The following is a 24126-nucleotide window of genomic DNA, read 5'->3' as shown; positions in this document are numbered from 1 at the left end:
ATGAAAACAAGAAAAGAGAAATAAAGTAGTAAAAACCTAATTAAACAAAAATAACAGCATATGACATGGGTTGATTTCTTTAGAAGAAATTAATTTTTGTTTTGGTAAAATTTTTGTTAGTGAAAATTATGGAAATTTATGGAATAAATGTTACATAATAATCAAGCAAAATTATTTTCATTTCAACAATTAAACAATTATATCTTTATCTAAACATTATGAATATTTTTTTAATTAGTCAAGTCAAGTTATTTTAATATGAATTAGTAATTAAGAATGAAACAAAAATTCCTGTTTAATTATCATAAAAAATTACTGCTTTTGATAAAAACAGTATTCAAATTATAGTTCTTCCACTTGTGCTCTGCAAAAGATATTCCAACATGGTATTCTCCTTTATTTTAGATAAGGCCAAAGAAAAATTTAAAAAAAAAAAAAAATGCATGTTGAATTTTAAGTACCAGAACTATTTAAAAACATATGACAAACATAGCTGAATGTTTCATGCATAATTGATATATTAACTGAAATGAAATTAGCTATTGGATAATATTTGGAATACAGAATATCAAAACTCCCAAAGAGGGAAACAGGCATGCACGCCATTAATTACCTCTTAGTCTCATGGGTATAATCCTATATTTAATAGAATTAATCAAGGGGGAAAAATCTACAATTGCCCTAGAGCCTTCAATCTCAATGATAATAAATTAAGCTGTTTTTAGGGAAAAAAAAAAAAAAAAAAAAAAAACACTATATGCCATTCTCTGCAGTTAAAATTTTGCAGCACTGCATCTCCCCGGTCCTATTGGCATGTCCATTCGTTTATAATCACAACTCATCATGAACCTCATTTTCTTCCTTGAATTCTTCGCCCGAGCTGCTTGAATCTACTGTTGATTTTTCAGTTTCAGCATTCTTCTTAGAAGTAGAATTAGAACTGCTCGATTTCTCACTGCTTTCCTCAGATTCATTTTTCTTATGCTTCTCAGCTTTAGGTTTTGGCTTCGGAATTTTGTTAGCAGTAGCAACCTTAAAAATTAAAACACCAAAAAACATTCAAAACTGTCTTGTCAATGAAAAACTGAGGATATATTTGGTAAGTCATAATAGAATGTAAATATTAATATAATCAAATATGTTTCTAGTGTAAACAAAATGCAATTGATTAATATAACTTTACATTCCATTACGGCTTTCCAAGCATAGCATAACAGAAAAATCCTATTTTCAAGAAATGCAGAAGTAATTTAATACCTTATTTTGAAGATTAAATAACTTTTCGTATACTTCTTCAGATGTAAATGCTGGTTTGCTGAATGCTGAAATCCTGTTAAGAAGAAGAGGTAGGGAAGAAAGAAAACGTTAAATAACAATCAACACCTGGATTTAACTAATCCATTTATATATGCACAAGCTCTCTATAGTCATGTCTTAAAATTCATCATGGATAGACTTCTTTTTAACTAATCCTTGAAAGTCCTTTTGATCCAACCATACAACCAATATATTCAGGTCTTCTTGCCAGAGTCAAGTTTTCTCTACCCCAGAGAAAATGATGGCGCAAGCATTAAAAATAACAGTATATGTTTTTACTTTTAACGTGTTGCTGTTCATGCTGCAACTATGCAGCTTCAAAATTCAGTTATTCGATTAGTTTATGCTCTATTTCAACTGCTAGGATCTGATTTTACTAGGTTTATCTTCAGATATTATGACAGCAGAATAAGAGCAGACCTCATACGTTCAATCAAACCACTTGGCTAGGTATTCTTGTCAATAAACGGACTTCTTTAGTCATATTTACCTTCAATAACTTGTAGTCTCCTTACAAACTAAATTAAGATTAGGGTTTGTTAGCACATCACTATGATATCACAATTATAGTTGAAAAGCACTACAATATGCTAGATAATAAATAATCTAGACAGCCTAAGAGCCTTTGATCTTTTATATTAAGTCATGTTGAACTTTCTGTAGTCTACAATGCAAAGCACTAGGTTATACTTGCTGAATATGCAAATAAACACTTCACATACACAATGTGCTTCCTAACACTTGAACTATAACTTGTAAATACGTATATACATATATCAATCTATGATTATATAGATAAGTTAATATAAATGGCCAAATACTTGAAGAAACTTAGGAAATTATACTAAAAAATACAAACCATATTTGCAGCAGAGTGGCAACCACAGCCAATAACAAAAACAAAAATTGAAGGGAAGTGGAAACATCTTACTTCTTCTGTTCAGCCTCCTTCTCATCCAGCCAACTCTTTAGCTTCTCAGCATCACTTAGAACCTACAAAAGCAAATATTCAAAATTTTAAATGTAAATCATATGACATTATTCAATCATTGACAGTTCAAAGAAAAATCATAAAGAGGCAGAGTTGGTCAATATGTGAAAAGCACCTCATCTATTTTATCCTTTGGAAGCCAAGGTTTGTTTTTCTCCCAGCCCTGCACAATCTGCAGTGACATAAAGAAAAAGGGTCAATCATGCTTTTAAAACCTAACAACTGCCATGTAGAGAAGACAACAGTCGTAATAAAATGAAGCAAACTTCTATCTATAAAAGGCTGAATAGGTAGTAAAGGTGCATTGATTGACATCTGCAACTGCTACTGCAACTCATATATATAACCAAAGACAATCCGCAAATAGTCAACAGTAAATTGCAGAAAAGTTGCCAAATGGAAGAACCACTAGCAGCAAACACATGATATCAGTCAAAAACAGAGATTCTTTAACAAACACATGATACATGCAAGGGTCCAATGGAAAAACAATTCAAGCATCATATCAAAAACACATGATACATGCAAAGGTCCAGTGGAAAAACAATTCAAGCATCATATCAAAAGCACATGCTACCTTTGTTATATACTTCATGCTGATCATTTAAATTTTGATCTTAATGCTCATGGATATACTTGTTCCATTTAGTGAAAAAACAGTAGTTTAATTTTGTCAAAGCTCATTCCTGATTTCACATTTTTCTTCAAACCAATCCAGCAATAACATAATATCAATATGTTACTTGAACTGTTGTAAGCGTGTGGTTTTCCCCTATACACCTATTAATTTGTTTGAATTAAATCATTTGAACTTTCATCACCTGTTGCAGCTCTCCAAGATACTTTAAAGCAAGTTCAGCTGCTGCTGGCCTTGCAGTAAGCTCTTTATACCTGCACCAGAATATTTGTCAGCTCGGATCAGGGGTTTAAATTACAGAATTCGAAACAGTAACAGAACAAAAATTGAGTCATCAAATCGGCCAGAATCAAACTGAATCAGTATGAATCGGCCACTGCTGCTGTGAAATATTTTAAGACCATTCACTCCAATCAACAATGAACTCAAAGTTTGAAAAGAGAATTAATAAAACAATACAAGATATCAAGTAAACAATAACATAAATTAAAATTTTATAAAATAAACAGACAATTTTCATGTTTTGTCAACTGCTTTGGAGTAATTGGTCAATCACCTATAGAGAAACAGAAATAATGCAATGCTGCGCTAAAATCCCATTATGATACAGGATACACTAAAGAAAAGCCAATATTCAAGACCATGGCTGGAACACTGAATTTAAGTACACAAGCTAATAATGTGATAATACACCTGCTAAAGAAGACGTGCTCATCCGCTGGAGGTTTAGACCTTACTTAAATTAATTCATACCTGAAAAATATAGGGTCACCAATAGTTTTTAATGAATCGAGACGATCCTGAAACTCAGTGGCAGTAGCATCTTCACCATCAGTATATAACCATTCTTGTACCTGAAAAATCCAAGATGTTAATTTTGCAAATGCAAGTCAAATGGCTACAACACAGACCATTTTGAGTTTTCAAGTGCTAAAAATTTTTAATCCATAATGTGATGACATGAAAAGATAGACAAAAGGTAAGACTTTCTAAAGGACAAAAATATGAATTAAACATAGAGTATCTATGTTACAATATTGTGCTTTTTTCCTGATCAAAATAAAAAAATAAAAAATTTTTCTTTCAGTTCAGATATTTACATTTAATATGAAAAATTAGTAAAAGGATTCAAAATGAAAAACGTTAATTTTTGAGATTGGTTATATTAACATAATTAATATATATATATATATATATATATGCATAGGTTCAGGTATTTAATTATGAAAATTATGAATAATGTTTTTGAAGTTTTTGAATTAAAATATGATATTTCTATTGCTACCAAGAAAACGCGTTTTCCATTCTTTGTTTTCTAGTTTTCATTTTCTAAGAGTACTGTTTTCTTAGAAAACAGAAAATTGTCTTGTATAAGTAAATATGCCCTTAAAATTTTAAGTTTATATATATATACTAGTTTAGTGCACTAATTTTTAAGTAAGTTTAGCGCTTATATCATAATTGAGTCAGAGTATTTATCAGAGATAAATCTACCATGAGTACGAGTTACATTGTTAGCATCAAACTCAACTTCCATCTCTTATTTACTTTTCACTTTTTTATTGGCTCAGTTTTGGAAAACCATGTCAAAGAATTTGAGTCCATTCAATCCTAATGATCAAATTAAATTTAATTCTTAGCAAGAATTGTTCCAAATGGATGTAAATCAATAAAATTCAATTTCTTTTACTTCTTTAATGATGGTTTAAGAAACAACTAACAGCTGTACAAGACCAGGAAATAAAATATAAAATTTGAGCATTAAACCATTCTAATTAAATTGAATTATTGCAAAATCAAATATAAAATGACCTCTTTTTATTTATTTCAAAACCATTTCTTTTTTAATATTGAAATAATTGAATTCTATCAAATGTTGTCCTTTCCGAATTCGGAATTGGCAAAGTAAATTTCAGCTCAATGTTATAAAATTTGGGTTTCCAATAGAAGCCTTGTGTTCTATTTTGCAAACGAATATTTTATTTTTATTGGTTAATTTACGAACATTTTCAAGGGCAATTAAGGATATGAAAATGTACAATTTGATACAGACAAGATAGATACTTAAAAATTTAAAACCTTATTAATTTTAACTCGATATATAGTTGTTATCACAGAAATTAAGAAATAAAAAGAACTCTCTATAATTTTTAACTAATGATTCCTTTAAAGTTATACTAATTTGTCCATCAAAACCTACAAAATTTTTATGGGATCGAACATATGTGTATAACTAAGGATTAGAGGGAAATTTTCAAAATCAAACTACTATTGAATAAGATATTGCAAATACTTTTGATATTCTATTATATTGCTCTTAAGACATGATACTGAGCTAAATTACAAATTTGGCCACTAAAGTTTGACAAAAAATTGTGGCACTAAGGTCACTAAAAGTTCAATTGTTTTCCTACTAAGTCACTAAAATTTAATGTGTTTGAATATTTAGTCTAGATTATAATTTAAGGATTTCTTCAGTTAGGGATCAGTATTGTAAAACTTGACGCTGTGAAAAGCGACTGCAAGTAAGAGTTTTGGAAAAGTTCATTATTGCTCTATAACTTTTGTTAAGAAATTGAATTTGGGGACAACACACAACATGGGAGAAAGAAATTTAAAATAAAATAAATAAATAAATAAAATAAAAACCTTTCCACAACTCTAGCAACATAATATTTTTTTTCTGCAATAGAAAGTTCTAGCAACGCTTACATATTATTCAGAATATTTCTATATTTAAATAGATTAAATTTGCTAAAATACATAGTTGAAACACTATTTTAAAGTGTAGTTATTAAACTGAGAAAAACTAAACATCAGATGCCTCATTACAATCTAGGTCAAACTTCGGTGACCAAATCTATAACTTACCCAATTAAATGGAATGCCTAGTAAGTAAAATAAACTCTCAAGCAAGAACCATCTTTAGATTAAAAATATTTGCATTGAAAAGCAAGTATTACCCAAACTTGTTCTACTAGATTTTGTGTTCCAAATTAAATATCAACAAATAATTACTAATAAAACATCAATGTTCATGGGAGTCCATGGAGAAGATAAAAGTTGAAGTGTGCTTAGCTAGAATTGCCAGAGCCACTCAACAAAATTAAAAATTAGGAACTTACCCAATGCACTTTTGTTTAGTATACCAATTGAAATTTTAGATAATATAATAGTACATTACTCAGTTAGCTTGTTATATATATATATATTTTGTAGTGTCTACTGAGTTATAAAAGAGGATTCCCAGTCCTCAGTGTTGTATAATGACATGTTTGCTCATTTTTTATTTTTGTTACTGATGCTAGAGTCTAATATCATTTAAAAAAAATTATATTATTCATACTAACAACCACCATGTATAACATACAGAAACCACTAGAAAAAATGACAAGTAGAACAAAGTTAAGAATAAGGAAAAGAGGAGAGAAGGAAGAAAGAAGGAAAGGCTAACCTCATCAAGCTTTTCAATGAAAGATTTGCGTTCTTCATCAGAACATATTTTCTCAAACTCCTCAGATGTTTCAAGCTGAACTAGCCAAAATAAAAATCAATCAAAAAACAAAACTAAAGGGAATATAAAGCTAGTTAACAATACTAAACAATATTGAAAAAAATCAAGTCAAACAAAAACTTACTTTGTTTTAGTATTTTGAGATTAATACACAAGGCCTATTTTAAGGTACATCACACATAAGATTGGCAGTGTATAATACAGAGACTAAAATCTTCATAGACAAATAATGGAACAAACATCAAGTAAATTCAAGAAAATCAAAACAATATTAACACCAGGTGCATAAATAGTTTGATTTTTTCAATAGTTGAGATGCAGCAGTGACTCAAGTATTCACACCTTTTCTTTAGTAGAATATATGTATCCTTCCAAGTTATTTTTCAATTCAGAAGTCCTCCTTCGCTCAGCATCCTTTTTGTCCAATACTTCTAATTTAGTTATGGACTCAGCAAGAGATTCTCCTGAAAGAGGCATTCCAGGTCCCAATGTCTTCTCCACAACCTACAAAATAGGAAAAAAAAAATATAGAAAGCAATAAACGAGTCACGAAAATTTATATCAGGAACGGTACAGAAAGTCTTGACGTCATTAGCATATTTGCACCTTCAGTGCAACCCTAAATGTCTTCTTTTTCAGCTTCTTTTCTGTACCCGGCTCAATGACACTTGGCTCTTCAACATTAGAGTTGGTTGCATTGTTGATGCCACCCTCAGATTGCAAGTTTTCACTGGTTTCCTCTGAAACGTTTTTGGCCCCAGTTTCAACTGATATGTTAGGAGAGGTAGCAGTTGTATTATCTACAGTCAGATTCTTTTTAGGGACTTCCACCCATTCTGATATTTCAATAATAGCATCTGCTCGATCCAGAGAAAGAATTCCACTTCGACTGAGAGAGAAGTGCAGATTAGCCTTGATGGGAGAGGACAGATTTCGAGATGAATATCTAGACAATATAAGGAATAAAGATGAGAAAATTATATCACAAGTTTTTGCTTGGAATAATTAAAAGCACGGTAAGCATCTACGTGATTTAGAGGATCATTATCCTTACTTCTCACTTGCATCTATCAGACCAGAAACAGCATACTGTGCAAATATGGCAGAGACAGTACCAGGAGGTAAAAGATCTTCAGTCTCGTAAGCAAGCGAGACATCAAAATCTTTGTCATGGATAATGGATCTGAACATCTGCAATTATCAAAATCATGCAATCTGAAAATATAGAAAACAAAGTTGATAATGTTGAAAATATTAAATAGTTTTCTTTTCCCCATTACGAACATTTTGACCTCAAGCACATGAATTATAGTCACATCATTTCTTTCAAACACAATAAAAATATTACAATGCCATTTACCTTACTGGGAAGCTTTTTCATCCTTGGCACAAGCAACTGCCTAGTGCTCTCGTCTTTCAGAAGATTAGGTCCATCTAACTCAATTACAAATCCATAAGAAGAACCATCAACCATTCCCAGCTTACGATTCAATTTGATCCCATCACTTAGATTTGCAGCATGCAGTGCTGAGCCTAGAACTATAGCCTCATCGGCATCCAGATGTTTGTCCAGTTCATTTTTTCCAAGAAATTCCTGGAGCTTAGCCTGTCATTAGGAAAATCAGAAAGTTACATGCTCGCTCCATGAACTGATGAAAACCATTAACACGGTTCATATAATTTTTGCAGGATCATGTTTTGAATTGGTAATTACAACATGCACGCCGAGCTATCTGCAAATCAGGCAGTTGAACAGGATTCATTCCAATTATGTATAGTGCATGCAATATTACCATGCATCTTTATATCAACAATTAAAAAGCATAAATGTTATGCCCACAATTATCTAAGATGATATTGATTTGAAAGAAGCAATCTTAAAGGCATGTTTTTGCAATTAATGCATGATACTAAATTTTCTTGATCTAGTTTTAGAAAATATTCATCACACAAAGGCAGAATGGGAAAAGGATAAAAATAGACCTGCAAATGTGAACATGCTCCAGAAACCTATTCTAGGAAACAATGACAGAGTTCAACTGTATAATTGTTATCTACATTACCCCAAGAAAAATCCGGGAAAAAAATTGCCTTCCATATTATATTAGACAAGATGGTGTCAATAACAATATTTTCAACAATCCCCTTTCTTGATATATTGAACAGAATATAAAATGATATCGAGGAATTCCAGGGTGTAGTATTGCATTTACTGAGACCAATCATATGTTACTGATGCTAAATAAATGATACTCACAGAATTTATCTCAAGTTATTTGAAAAATCAATTCTATAACTCGCAACAATATGTCATATGTCTAGAATATATTCCAACATATAGGGTTATTTGTTAATTTATGCAATGAGTACATGGATGGTAACTGCAAAAACAGAAACAAATAAGGAAGCTATTTCAAACCAATGAAATCATGTCCTTAAGAAAAATGACCCTTATATTCTCTTCCTATTGTTTTGATTTCAGCCATCCAAGCTTTATGTACCCAGTATTTTATTTACTTGTCTCTTCCTTTAGAGATCCTTTCAAAAACTTAACACATTAATTTTGACTTCAACAAATTGAATCTCCAAGAACCTCAAAAAAAAAAAAAAATCAAAAGAGCAAGAGCAAAGGCAAGAATGATGGAATGATAGAACTATGATTTGTTACTGGCTGAAATTTTATCTAAATGAAACAAAATGTACCAATATGGCCCATAAAAGACAAAATAGATGGCAGTTATTCTGTTTTCTTCACAATATGAATGCGCAATATTGTGACATTGCTTGAATTTTAATCATAAAAATTTGAGCTAACTGTTGATGTGAAGTTTAATCAGTTTTTTTCTGGCACACGTCCAGAACTGATAAAGTAGTACCAACCTGCAACTTTGGCACTCTGATAGCACCACCTATAAGCTCTACTGCATATATTTCATCCACCTTCAACCCCGTATGTTTGAGCACTTCTTTGAGAGGTGTAAGAGATCTATCCCATAAATCTTCACACAGCTCTTCAAATTTATCACGTGTTACCGTACTTCTGGTAAACAAACAATCAAATACATCGAGATTAACATTTATATTCACATGAACTTATTTACTTAGGGCAACTGCTACTTGGACAACAACAGATATTTGAAATCCCATTATACAATCCAACTATATATATATATATATATATATATATATATATATAGGTGTGAAAGACAAAGGAAAGGGAAGGAGTACAATAATGCAATTAAGAAAGAAATCTTCAGGTTACGGTGCATGAAGTAATTAAATGCATAACTGATAACCATAGGTACCATGCATCCTAATGACCTTGTTGCTTGTCAAATTCCGTATCTTTTTAATGATCACAAGGAGGAAAATGCAAGTGACCCAATTCCATTCGTTTGTAGAGGAGAAAAACCAGGAAACTTACCATTATCCACGTCTATGATAAAAGAAAATATGCAGAATTAAAAAACACTCAACACTTTTCTTGTATTGCTGGATGCAGGCTACACTCCAATAAATCTAAAAAACAAGTGTTATGCACCTAATGCTACCCTCTTGACAGTACGAAAAAACAATGCTATGTGTTTATGTTTAGAACTTTAGATGAATTTGTGTAGGGAAATCAATTTAACCAACTTTTAAACCCAAGCTAGTTGAGGTCAGTTATATAGTTCCATTTTCCTCCATTCGTTCCAATTCAAAATTGCATCTTCAGAAACATCTGGTTTATATTAGTCCCTGTGTCATCCCCACTCTTCCCCTTGCTTTTCTTATCTGCAATAACTTTAATGCCCTCAAGCTTTCCTTCTGGTGTTTTTGCTAGTCTGACATGCACATGTGCAAGGCATATCAATGTATTTTCCCTTCCTCATTGGGTGCCACTTCTACCTGCTTATAAATTGTATCCATTCTTTATCTTGTCCATCCTTATATTTCCACATATCCATCTTAGCACCTTCATTTGTTTTCTCATGCTTATCTTATATACAGATTATTTTTCCACCACTTTATCTGATCACATCATGATTGAGTAAAAACTTCAGCTTCAAAATAGTTGGTCTTTTGTGATCTTATACAACTCCAGCTTTAATCCTATGGGTGAAATCCTCCTCACTTCCAGTATCCATTCTTACCCTTTATATAATAGAGCCAATGTATCTAAAACATGTGCTTTGTGGGACCTCTTTACCATCAAGCCTTCCATTACTAAATTGAAACCCAGTTTTAGTTCTGCTTAACTTAATACCCTTGGACTCAAGGATGCCCCTTCATAACTATAACTTCTTGTTAAACAAGTCAGGTTTCTTCTATTAACACTGAAGAAATCACTGAAGCATGATACTTCCTTAACCAGAAATAGCCGTTTCAAATATAATATTTAGGAGTTATAAGAGTAAGATTCTTTTCTGCTTGAAATCCTTCTCACCAAGAGCAAATTAAAAGGCATTACCATGGATGTTGAGAATCCTCAGCATGCTAATTATACTGTGGACATGAAAGCCAATATAATGGTCCTGAAAATACAGAAGTGCCACACTTTATCATATTTCAGATCTTACAACTGAAACTATACCATCTTTTTTAGTGGAAGCACCAAGTTCTTCAAAATGACTTGGTTTGGGCAATGGTTTCCACCCTAGAAATTCTATCCAAGGCCATTAGCTTCTCACTATAAAACCCAATGCAGAAGGCCTTAGTTGTGGTAAGGCACAATTATATACCCAATTTAAAGAAGAAAATTCAAATTATAGGCCAGAAGAAAAACTGAAGGGAACAAACTTATAAGTAAGCACCCCGGCAGCGGCTAAAGGGCCATAAAGGTGGCAACACTTGGTAAACATAAACTTGACAAAATCAACCTGGCATGCATGGTAAAGTACATGTCCTTAAGACTCAACATACCTGAAGTCTCGATCATCATATAAAGATTCAACTGATATTGGAGCGATTGTATTTGCACTCAAGATTTCTTTAGTGCGTTTAACCTGTTTCTTCAATTTAGCCATTGCCTTAGGAGAGTTTCTCACATCAATCCCATTTCCAACTTGTTTATTAAACTCATCTGCAAAAAACTCTACCAGCCGTGCTTCCATATCTTGGCCTCCAAGCTGTGGGTCCCATCTAACATCCTTAACCTGGACATGCATTAAGCAAACGACAATGCTATCAGACTGAAAGAAAAACCCAATAACAAGGAGAACAATAAACTATGTACAAGATAAGTGAAAATTTTTTATCCTATTTCAGGTTTCAATCAAAAACCTAAATTAGATATAGCAGAGGTCTACCATTAGAGAGAGAGAGAGAGAGAGAGAGAGAAGGTTAGACCCGAAAACTACATATAAAAAGAAAATTAGGAAAAAAAGGCACTGATATAAAGTTGAAAGAAAGTAGCCAACAACATCTAACAAGAGCAATCATATCAGAATGTGCAAGAATAATTTTAATCTAATAAGATCACTGGTGCTTTTCCATTATTAAGATTAATGTCATAGATTTGCAACCAGAAAAGTATTAATGTTGTTTAGATAATTAAGTTTTTTGCCAGTCATAAACCATATCTCTAATTTTTAGGCAAAGACACCTTCTAGGGTTAAATTTCCACTTTGTCCCTATATTATGTTAGTAGATTTTCTTCCATTCCCTCCCATTTTCCCATTCTTCCTCTTGTGCTATAATATAATCCTGTTTCTATATAGGAACCAAAGATAAAGGATACATGACATATACAAATGTGCACTATTGGACCATGTAAAGCATGTTCTTGTGATAAAAATACACCAAATGCCAATAGATATTGCTAAATGGAAACGCACCTGAAATTGGTTAATGGAAACAGTCTTCCCAAACTCCTTGCCACTATAAGCTGAGTAATACACAAGCGCAGCATAAGTGCTACTTGCACCCATGTCATAGAATACAACATATCTAGACCCATTAGGAAAATCTTTATCAATCCCATACTGTAAAGCTGCACCTGAATGCTCATTAATCAGGGAAAGCACATTAATCCCAGCCAACTGGGCAGCCTGAATCAACCCCCTCCTCTCTGCCTGCCCAAAATATGGTGGCACACTGATGACCGCATCCTTCACTGTCACCTTCGAATGAAACTCTGCCAGATGCATTGCATAACTCAAAATCATGGCCACCAACTCCTCAATTGAATACACTGTGACATCATCATCAATTTTCACACCCACAGAGCCTCTAGAATCTTCCACAATATCAAATGGCAAGTACATTGAATCTAAATAGGCCTTTACATGCTTGTAAGGTTTCCCAATCATGTCACGGAGTTGGGAATAGACTTTGCCAGGGTAACGAGCAGTGATTCCAGCAGCTTCTTCACCTAGAAGACGGGTACCGGAATGGAATGCCACTAAGCCTGGGGATTTCCTCTTTGACATCTCATTGATTGCAATGGAAATTGGGGACTGCCCCGGTTTTAGGTTCACAACAGCTACTTTCATCCAATCTGTGCCTAGATCTATGCTCACTACAGCTGAGTGTGAAGGGATTAAATTTAAAGAAAGCAAGGACATCAATAAAATCAATCTGAATGGGAGTGACATCATCCTGATCAGTGTATTTTAATAAATAAACAATCCTTCTCTGCAAGACAAGCAAAGAAAAGAAAAACTATGTTAAAAAGGCCTGAAATTACATCTAGTATTCATTTAAACTGCAAGCATAATCAGCTAAAATGAACTTTAAATGAACAATGAAGTTCCCAAAATTAACTAGGTGGCACAGTAAATTATATACAGAAGCAGCAAAAGTTGCCTCATTTAGTTCATGCAGAAAAGGCAAATGGGAGAATGATTTTCATCCTGCAAGCTATGGCATCATCAATACAAAAGCAGGCAGGAGAGTCAACAAGAATAAACAATTAAGCACTTGTTTACGTGTCCAGCATTCAAAATGTTGGTGTAGAAGAGAGATTTGGATTACAATTTTCTTTGGTGATCGCGCGTGAAGAAGAAAAGGAAAACTTTTATGATGGTGTTGATTTGTAGAAAACCCTTTTCTGTTTTTCATTTTCCATTATCCATGGAGATGGAAGATTTAGAAAAAAAAAAAAAAAAAGGAAACTAGATTCATTTGTAATAATAATTTGAAAACTATTTTCTATCTCTAGAAGATGGCTAATGTTTTCAAATTACAATTTTTTTTCCACATTTTTATTTTGTGTTTTCCTATATGAATTATTATTTATATTTTTTTAAATTATTCATTTTTTATCTTAAATTTTTATTTTTATTTTTTAAATTATTTTTTCCCATATTTTTTAATTTTTTTTATTTTAATTGATGTCTTAAAAGAAAAAACTAGTTATTAAGCTATAAATAATAATTAAAAAATATATATATAAAAAAATCCTATTGCTAAAAACCAATTATTGAAGGAGAGAATAATAACAATTATTGAAGGAGAGAATAATAACAATTAGTGAAGTGAAACATCATTAGAGCAGTCAGTCAAATTCCAAATTGATCTGATGATCAAATTTAAGTCCAGCAAGTATGATATAGAATTTCAAGAATTTGCTCATATAATCAGTTAATCACTTAAGATTTTAAAAATAATCACCTTACTTTTGCTAATCTATTAGAGCTAATTAAAAAGTTTATTACATATGATAAAAATCATCATGGGGAAGCCCAAATTACAATTAAAATAATCAAATTAGTTTAGATGCCAGCAAATTACTCAACTCATGTTTTAAGTGATCAAAGAGAATAAATTAGATTTGTCAACCTTATCACTATAACTTCTTAAATAAGATTAGCAAGATAACTACATAAAAAACACAATACACAACTACATAACTTCATCCAATGGCGAGACTGTCACTTACAAAACTGCTAATCGCCATCAAACTACAAAATTAATGTCAAAATTAAATCTCCAACAAAAACAGATTGATAACAAGTTAATAGTTATTTCCATCAAGCCAACCTGAGTGCTGGCTATTCAGAAAAGCATGAACGGCACCTCCACAAGATAAATTACCTTGTAAAAGTAAATTACACAGATAAAAATATCTGAATCCAATTCAGCTTCAAAAGCAGATTTCTAAACCCAATACTATATGTTACCTTTACCAGAATATAATAGCAAAGTATTCAAATACTCTAAAAGTTTAATTCTTACAAATGGGAACAAATCTAAAGTAAAAAAAAAAAAAAAATCAATTGAATATCATTTATTGGCTCTATTGAATTATAATATTGTTTTATCTCAACTAATCAATTATCACAGCAGTGGAAAAAAACATCAATTGAATATCATTTCTTGGCTCTGGGGATTTCCTCTTTGACATCTCATTGATTGCAATGGAAATTGGGGACTGCCCCGGTTTTAGGTTCACAACAGCTACTTTCATCCATTCTGAGCCTAGATCTATGCTCACTACAGCTGAGTGTGAAGGGATCAAATTTAAAGAAAGCAAGGACAGCAATAAAACCAATTTGAATGGCAGTGACATCATCCTGATTAGTGTATTGTAATAAATAAACAATCCTTCTCTGCAAGACAAGCAAAGAATACAAAGAAAAATTATGTAAAAAGGCCTGAAATTACATTGTTATTCTATGATACATTACAACAGCAAGCATAATCAGCTAAAATGAACTTTAAGAACAATGAAGTTCCTAAAATTAACTAGGTGGCACGGTAAATTAGATACAGAAGCAGGTAAAGTTGCCTTATTTAGTTCATGCAGAAAAGGCAAATGGGAGCATGATTTTCATCCTCCAAGCTGTGGTGTCATCAATACAAAAGCGGCAGGAGAGTCAACAAGAATGAACAACTAAGCACTTGTTTATGTGAGCTTGGTAAAGTATTATACATTCTTACTCACAGTTTATAAAGAAAGTATAGCCTCAGTGTCAATCCTTGCTTTGGAGTTGAGAAAAGCCTTGACCAATCTAGAAGGAGATTAACAGAAACAGAGGAGAATTCTTATTAATACTAGAATCAATCCAAATAACTTGTTTATTATTACCTAGACTTCACATACGGAGATTCGGTCAGAAATCCGACAGAATCTCCCCCTATGACTTGGACTTAACCACATGTTTAAAAATCATCATTCAATAATTAAAGTTTCAAAGCACATCCTTTAGGCAACTCACAACAACTGATCCATCCGCCATTTTTTACAATTCATCATTATTATTAATCATACATCGCCCTTTTTCTTTTGGTAATAGAAAATTCAATAGCAATACATCAAAATCCCAATTTATTAATATTCTTACCCAATATTAAACATAACACACGAATTTTTTCATATCCTTATCCGTATTCGAAATCAACAATACCAAAGGTTTCACATTACATAACTATGACTTTGATTAGCTTTAAATCGTGTTAACAAAATAAGCTAATAAAAATAATTCATGTCTTGAGTGTATCCAATATAACTTAGCTATTAGGTAGCAAACTACCGGTTATTAAACTCACTGTTTACTTTAAAGGCACTAAGTTAAAAGGTTTTATATGTTTATAAACTAAACTTCTTAAGTCACAATAATGGTCAAGATTTCACTTAGTAGATACAACACGGTGCTTACAACCAGTTTCTAATAATTAATTGGTTCCAATTAACTTAGAATAATAATTACTTGACTGACTAGTTATATAAACCTCTTTAAGTTCGTAATCAATCTCGTTCTATAGATTTCTAGGAGTTTTTGGCTTCTAAGCCTATTTATCGGATTTGCATTGATTATCAGTTCAAGTATCTAACAGTGTGGAATCACCAAACTAATTGGATATTGAGAACCTATATAAGAGGTGCAACATTCTGCCCCCAGGAAATCCGGTCACCGGAGCCGCCATCGACGCCACAGTTTACGGTGGCAGCTGATATCCATCTTCGCCAAAAATAGCAAATATATAGCCAAAATATTCCGAAGTCAGTGAGGAAGCTTAATTTAGCTTCAATTTAACAATTTAAATCAATCCCCTAATTTCTATCAAATATCAAAACCTAGGACCTTAATCGCAAATCCCACATTTAAGCACGAATTAATTGAAGACAAATAATTTAAACACAATAAGAGGTGATTTCGACTCACCTCCTCCACCAAACCCGCCGGAGATGATGTGAAGATACCGAAATCAAGTTGTCCGGCACCCTCTCCTACCAGCGCGACGGTGATTTGAGCGGCAAAGAAGGGCGACCAGCTCAAGGGAAAAATGCTGCTAGTTGTGTCCGAAGGTTGGGAACTCGCCGTGCCTTGGCCGGCATGGAGGAAAGGCTGAGATCATCTGTTTGTTTTCCATCAATTTCATGTTAACGTGGCAGTTATCTCTCACAAACGTGCCTTACAACATCCGATCTCAACATCAAATTATACATCCGCTTGTACTAAAAAAAGCTTAAATTTTTAACGTTTTTATTAAAAATGGCCCTCTTTTAATTTTATTAATCACTGCTCACTAATTAATCTCTGTCAAATAATTTTATTATATTTATATTTATTCAATTAAATAATTTATTAATTAATTATATATATTAAGTGTATAATAGGATTAATCAATTAGAATTCAATTTTCTTGAAAAGTCTTTTAAATATACCAATCAATATACTTGCTCTCTTGACAATCAAAAGCAAAGGGCAACTTGAAAAAAATCATATTCTTGAAGGGTATAACCAGTAGATATCTTCTTACAGTGATTTTCAAAGACTTCTTTGATCTCATCCTGGAAACGGTATTAATCAATATAGAAAAATAAGTTTTGAAAAGTGAAATTCTATATTAATTAGTATATTTAAAAATAATGTTTTTAAAAAACTTTTTACTAAAATTGAATTCTAATTGATTAATCCCATTATATACATAATATACATAGTTAATTAATAAACTATTTAATTAAATAAATATTAATATAACAAAATCATTTGATAAAGATTAATTAGTGGGCAGTATTCATTGATAAAATTAAAAGAACTGTTCAAATTTAATAAAAACGTTAAAGTTCAGAATTTTTTCTTTAGTATATGTGAATATATGACTTGTCGTTAATATTGAATGTTGTAGGACTTACTTATGAGAGATAACTGTCACATTAGCATGAAATTGATGGAAGACGCGGAGGCTGTAATTGATATAAAAAATTAAGTACGTAGTATTTATTATTAAAAGAACTGGCCAAATTTTAGTTATTTTTTTTATGGGTTTGTTTCGGTACTAATAATAATATTAAATAATAACTATAGTTACAGTATAATAATATATAGGGAAAATTACGATTTTATTTTTATGTTTTGCCAAAATTAACTAGTGTACCTCATATTTTAAATTTTACACTAAAACTTTCTTATGTTTTGCCTCCGTTAAACTCTCATACACTTCTGTCTAATTTCTATACTTTTTCCGTTAATTTTCCTATTTGGAGGAAGAATAAGGTAACGAGCCACCAATTTGGAGGGAGCAAGTTGTGATCCATCCTCGGCGACTGTTGGCAAAGAACTAGAGCGAGTGGACAAACAACGATGGGCACTGGGGGTTCCTCCTATGCAAGCAACAAACTAAAATTGGAGAGTTGAGCTCGAGGAACATTTGACATTTATATTTAAGATTTGCATATTCGAAAACAATGATGCATTAGTCTTCTTCTCCATTTCTTTCACTGTCGGTTTTCTTTCTATCTTATCCAAAATAATTTGTTCTATATGCGTAAGAGAAGCCGAGAAGCTATCAACTCTGTGAATTCAAAAACTAAAACTGAATCTATTCATTTAATTGCGTACAAGAGCAAATTCAACACAAATGACAAATACCAGTTCAAAAAAAAATAAAAAAATTCATATATGTATCAATATTACATACAAGGAAATTATTATACTGTATAATGTATATAACTTGCTAACAACACTATATAGAACAGAAAATCAGCGACAGCAGCATACACAGGAATCAAGAATGGATAGGGCATTCTCATCTTTTAATAGAAAAATTCACGGAAAAAATATAGAAATTAGACAGGAGGATATGAGAGCTTAACCAAGGTAAAAGAACAAGAAAATTTTAATGTAATATTCAAAATACAAGATACGCTAGTTAATTTTGGCAAAACATAAGAATAAAATACTAATTTTTCCTAATATATATATATATATGTATATAACAATTAAATTGTCAATTACATGGGTATACTTGAAAATTTTTATTGACAAAATTCTCCGTTTAGATTATGCTCGACATTTCAATACGGGCTCGACTCGTCATAATATTCATTGGGCTAAATAGAATCCAGCCTGTTTAGTACTAATATAGGAAATTTAGAATCTTTGATTTAATTAATTCACGAGGTTTTTGAAAATAAATTTTCGCAGTGTTACAAAACAGGTTAGAAGGACCCGAATTGAGAAAGAACACAGATCTGGCAGTTATGAGTTACTTTCATTTCAATAAGCTAGAAAATTCTAGTTCTGCAATTGACTAATTTATAGTGGAAACTAAACCCTTAAAAAATTAAACAAACTAATGCAATATATATATATATATATATACTAGCAATATAGCAAGGTTTAAAAAAGCGTAAAGTAAAGTGAAATTGAAAGAATATATATATAGTTTATTGATTCTTGAATGAATTTTTTTTTATTATGCTATTAAAAAAATATTATAAAGATATATCAATAGTAAAAAAAATATAGCCGTGATTTTTATTTATTACAATAAAAATTAATAGATAGACATGTGTTCAAGAGTGTGGATTAAAAATATTAAAATTATAAAGATAAATAAAAAAGAAATAAAATGAAAGGTGGTAAGATTCATTAATTTGATTTATTTTAAATTAATGTAAAAAATAATTAACTCACTATAAAATTCATAAGTAAATAATTTACTTTAAATAATTAAAAGTTGTATAAATCATCAACTTATCATGTTATTAATTCTCTAATATTAATAATTAATCCATTATATTTATCATAATTTAATTTAACAAAAAAATAATTTTTAATTTTTAGTATGAAATAGTAACTGTTCATATATTAAAATTCATAAATTATGTACTTATAGATTGTGGTTCAATTGGCAACGCAGACTGGGGGATGTGAGATGAATTCTCGAGTTTGATCCCCCACTAGAGACACTTGCAGAAAGGGGCGAACAGCCTTAACTGTGACTAAGCCCCAAGCTAGATTAGGTGATTTCTAGTGATAGAATCCGGATACTGGTAGCATATACAAAAAAAAAAAAAAAATTCACAAATTATGTAATTTATTTATATCATTAAAATTTATATAAATTATTACTTAATATGTTATTAATTCTCCAACGTTATATTCATCAATTACATCTAAGACGGTTTAATTCAATGTACAATGATAAATTAATTTATGTTCAAATAAGTATAAAGATAAACAATTAATGCATTACACGTGTCATTAATCCCACCTGCTTTATATATATATATATATATATATATATATATATATATAGACACACATCAGAATTATAAAAAGTAAAAAATAAACGAAAAAAATGGAACCTGACTCGATAATGAACAACATAGTAACTTCTCTAATCCACATCAAAATAATGTATGCAGAGAAGTAGGATCTTAAAACATAAATAAGAGGAAAGGGTGCTGGAATTATACACATATAATCGCCAGTGTGCACAGGTTGGTGATTGGTGCTCATGCGTAACAAAGAAACACCATTTGATCAAATAGTTTTGGCGATGGAGGTGAAGAGGGAAGATAGAGGACATAAAGAGAACGTTAACAAGAAGTCCGCAGAATACCGTGGAAAATTCAAGCCTACGTGGAATCATGAGAGATGACAACCAATGAAATAATGCCACATGGATAAAGTTACACGTGTTGAGATCTAAGACGTCTAGTTATATTGTCACGAACAACATTCTCGTGGCAGGGCTTTCTGATGATTTTGCACTGCAAATTTACTACATTTAAGAATTCATGTTTGAATTTTCATTTTTCGAATGTTAGTTGAAAAATTTATAGTCTCTCAGCCGGCTAAATATATCACTTAACCCCTGAACTTTGATAAAAAAAAAAAATTTTATGTCAAACTAAATTATAAAATTGATTTTGTGACATCTTGAATTTTAATTTTTGTAATAATTTCACACCTCGTTACACTAAAATCAATAAATTTTAAGGTTTTTTTGGCTTTTATATGCAAAATATTAATTTAATATGCAATTAATATAACTTTTTGAACAATAATTTTACATTTTTAAATTTTTTAACAAGTATTTAATCAATCCAATTTTATAAGTCGAGGTGCTCAACGGGTCAAATAAAATATTTAACAAGTATAATTTTATAGTTAAAGTGTTTAATAGGTCAAAATAAAAGTTGAAAGTGTCACAAGGTTTTTCGCGAAAAGTACAGAGATGAATTTATGTATTCAACCTCTCTCGGCCTTATAATTCTTTTCTATGCACTTATATCCATTTATATCTGTATATATCTATAATGTACGTCTATAACATATATAAAATAAGTGGTTTCTCATGCTTTGCGCAATTGTTTAGTATTTAAGTTTTTATTTTAACGTGTAAGATATATATGAGTAAATTGCTAAAAAATTAAAATGCCCAAATGCATAAATTTGCCCTTGAAATTTATGCAATTTGGCTTATAGCACTCTTAAGTTTGTGAAAGACCTATCTTGATGTCACGACCTGACTCCATGGGCCGGACCGGCACTAGGGCCCAGATAAGCTTAAGGCCCCCGAGGCCCATAGTAAGCCTGAAACACTACAAATTTGCTATCTCAATAAAATTTTAAACATTTACAATTTACCCTGCTTACAATACATTATATTTATAATACAGGCTCACAGAATGATTTCATCTATAAAAAACATACGACTAAAAATATACGACTAAAGATATACAAATCCTATATCTGCGGAGTTCACTAACAAATGAATACAGATAAGCCTTCGGACATTCATCTATTTAAGAGATCAATACTAAAATTAGAGAACTCTTTTCTAACAGTGAAAGAGCACAGTTATAGCTGGGACTTAGAAAGAGCTACTTCCTGAAAGATTTAAACAAAAGAGATGTGAGTTTATTAATGAATAATAATCATTGCACAACACACGCATTCACACAAATGTATAAATATATCAATCTAGTCATCCGACTAGGTATATGCTCACACAGCCAATCACACAAATGGCATATCACCAGCACTCACAATTATTAACATCTTCATATAATCACATCACGTGGAAATTAGTCAGTGGAGTCACCGAACCCCCGATGAGCCGTCCTCCCACATGGCTCATCCTCTCACATGTGCACCAGGGAGCCGATCCCCCATACTGGCCGACCGGTCTAATCCTCACTTGACCAGCCCTCTCATTGTTTTTCTATCCTCTCTTTTCTTTTTCATACCAACAGGAGGCAACCCGGTCGTCTCCATCAAATCTAGATCATCAGGCGCTCACAACAGGAGGCCACCCTGCGGGCTGCGATCAAATCTAGATTATCAGGTGCGCCCAATAAAGAAGCCAACCTGTGGTTAACAGTAACGGTAACAGTGGGTGCACACGGGGGCGCCGATCTCCCATTTACCCGGCTAACAGAAACAGAATCGGGATCCATATAACAGAATCAGAATATAACAGAAATCAGAATCAGGATCCGTATAACAGAAACGGTCTCACAAACCCATGGTGACCCACTTCATTCTAATTCCACACAAACAAAGCACAGCAATATCACAACACAATTAATCAAGTATTGCAATTAAATGCAAGCATATTAATCAATTAAACATCATAATGCAATGCAAATAACTAAATAAATAAATAGTATTAACAATAAACAACAATGATAAAATAAATAACAATAATAACAATAATAATGGAAATAAATAAATAAATAAATAAATATGTAGATCATTAAATGAGTAATAAAGATAATAAATAATCAGAGCACTATATTTATTATGTACCAAGTTATAGAACTAATCTAACTAAACTTATTAATTATGTTGTTAATTAAAATTAATCTAAGTTCTATCGAAATTTCGGCAGCACCTCCCCTAAAATTTGGACTATCTACCTGCTCAAATATCAGCAATATTACATCCATCAACCATTACACACACAGCACATCCATCGGGCAATCAAACAATTTAATTTCCCTTCCTCCATATCAAGTAATAGTATAAATATTTAATCACAATACAAAACTTTAGCTATTAACAATCCAAGCTTCGCTATCTAAGGTTAAGCCCATACATACAATAACAAATAAATGAAAATAAACATTTACTTAACCACCACATTCTACTGGTTTAAAGTATCCATATATATATGCTTGTAGTAACCATATGCCAACTATAATTTACTCTTTCTTTTCTTTTCTTTATCATTATATAACTAAGATCCCGAATACAACTTAATAATATGTGAATCATCATTCTCGCCAAGCAAAATTTCAGGTAACGAACCCATTTTATTCGTCTCTCAAATCATAAATAAATATTTATACATCAATCATCATGGAATCTTGAAAGTACGCTCATTTACATATATTTATCCTTGTAAAACAACACAGAAAAAATCAAGGTAATTGCTGTCAATTCGCCAAAAAAGAATTAGCGTTTTTCTATCTTAAAATCATGGATCACACCAACTAACTAGTTCCACGCAAGAATTAGATTTACAACCTTAATTGTACCATGTCAAACAAAAATCAATGGAAATAATTGAAGATAGCTGCTGCCATTTTACCAAAGAAACCTTAAGTGTTTGGTTAAACTTACACATTATACGATGGTTAACCCATTTCCAATCAAGAACTCAATTTACAACTTCATTTACTTCATATCACAGATTTAGTTCAAGAATTACACTAAAATGGCTGCTGCCAGCCTAAGAAAATCAAGGTCTCTCAATCAAAATCTATATTATAAACACTAGTTGACTCATTTACCAACAAAAACTTAACTTATCATGTCAAATACCTCATATCAAAGCAGAAATTTTAAGCAAATAGCTAGGTTGGCTGCCACCATATCACAATCATTCTAATTTCTTTCACAGGATCTACAATAAACACCCTAACTTACACATTTCCTTAAAAAAATGCAGTTATAGTGTCAATTAATAGTCAAAAATCAGATTTTCCCAACTATTAGTCGTATGAATAATGTTTCAGGAACCTAGCATTTCTCATTCATGATTCTAACAACCCTCTTGGGTTGTGCCATGTATATTCAGGACCCACATGAACAGCTCCCACCATTAATTCTTATTCAATATTCTTAATTTTCTATCAAGACAACAATAATACATTCAATCTAATCTACATTAAATCCACACTTTAATTCCATTAATATAATTATCAAAATTCTTCAATTAAATTTGTTTGGCGCTAATTTAAATTGGCTTTAATTAATTAAAGTCTTCTAATCGAATCAACACTTTTTAATATATTGGGTAATACGATAATTAAATTAAATTGACTAGCCACAAAATGCTAGAAATTAATTAATTTCTAGGAAGTAACCAAAATTAATTCCAATACCCAAGTACCACACTACCAGAATTTTGCTTGACCGGAGGCAGTGGTGGTGCTTGCCGGAACGAAGAGAGAGAAAGCTCAGAGCCACTGAAGTGGCTGAAGTTGATTGAAATAGAATC

At 31.5% G+C, this 24126-nt stretch overlaps 1 protein-coding gene across 4 annotated transcripts; it reads right to left on the bottom strand.

Annotated features, from left to right (window-relative positions):
- Positions 1 to 520: 520 nt before the first annotated feature.
- Positions 521 to 16826, bottom strand: LOC119369112 (heat shock 70 kDa protein 17-like). Of its 4 annotated transcripts, XM_089717877.1 has the most exons (17): positions 16548 to 16825; positions 16253 to 16343; positions 15326 to 15392; positions 12276 to 13074; positions 11362 to 11594; positions 9340 to 9499; positions 7820 to 8065; positions 7514 to 7650; positions 7066 to 7405; positions 6802 to 6963; positions 6400 to 6474; positions 3699 to 3799; positions 3130 to 3199; positions 2424 to 2480; positions 2249 to 2310; positions 1258 to 1330; positions 521 to 1032 (listed from the first exon to the last, which is right to left on the bottom strand). In XM_089717877.1, exons 4-17 carry the CDS (start codon positions 13035 to 13037, stop codon positions 832 to 834), a joined length of 2679 nt encoding a protein of 892 aa, XP_089574003.1. In that variant the 5' UTR covers positions 13038 to 13074; positions 15326 to 15392; positions 16253 to 16343; positions 16548 to 16825; the 3' UTR covers positions 521 to 831. The 4 variants fall into 4 exon arrangements, with proteins under 4 accessions (XP_089574003.1, XP_089574005.1, XP_089574002.1 ...); XM_089717879.1 differs by lacking the exon at positions 16253 to 16343 and having other exon boundaries at positions 9340 to 9496; positions 16548 to 16826; XM_089717876.1 differs by lacking the exon at positions 16253 to 16343.
- Positions 16827 to 24126: the final 7300 nt, after the last annotated feature.

The sequence above is a fragment of the Jatropha curcas genome, chromosome 2 (assembly GCF_041381405.1).
Source record: "Jatropha curcas cultivar XTBG-Jc1 chromosome 2, XTBG_Jcur_1.0, whole genome shotgun sequence".
Classification (NCBI taxonomy): Eukaryota; Viridiplantae; Streptophyta; class Magnoliopsida; order Malpighiales; family Euphorbiaceae; genus Jatropha; species Jatropha curcas.
Note: the sequence above shows the minus strand (reverse complement) of the source record. Positions and strands in the feature narration are given on the sequence as shown.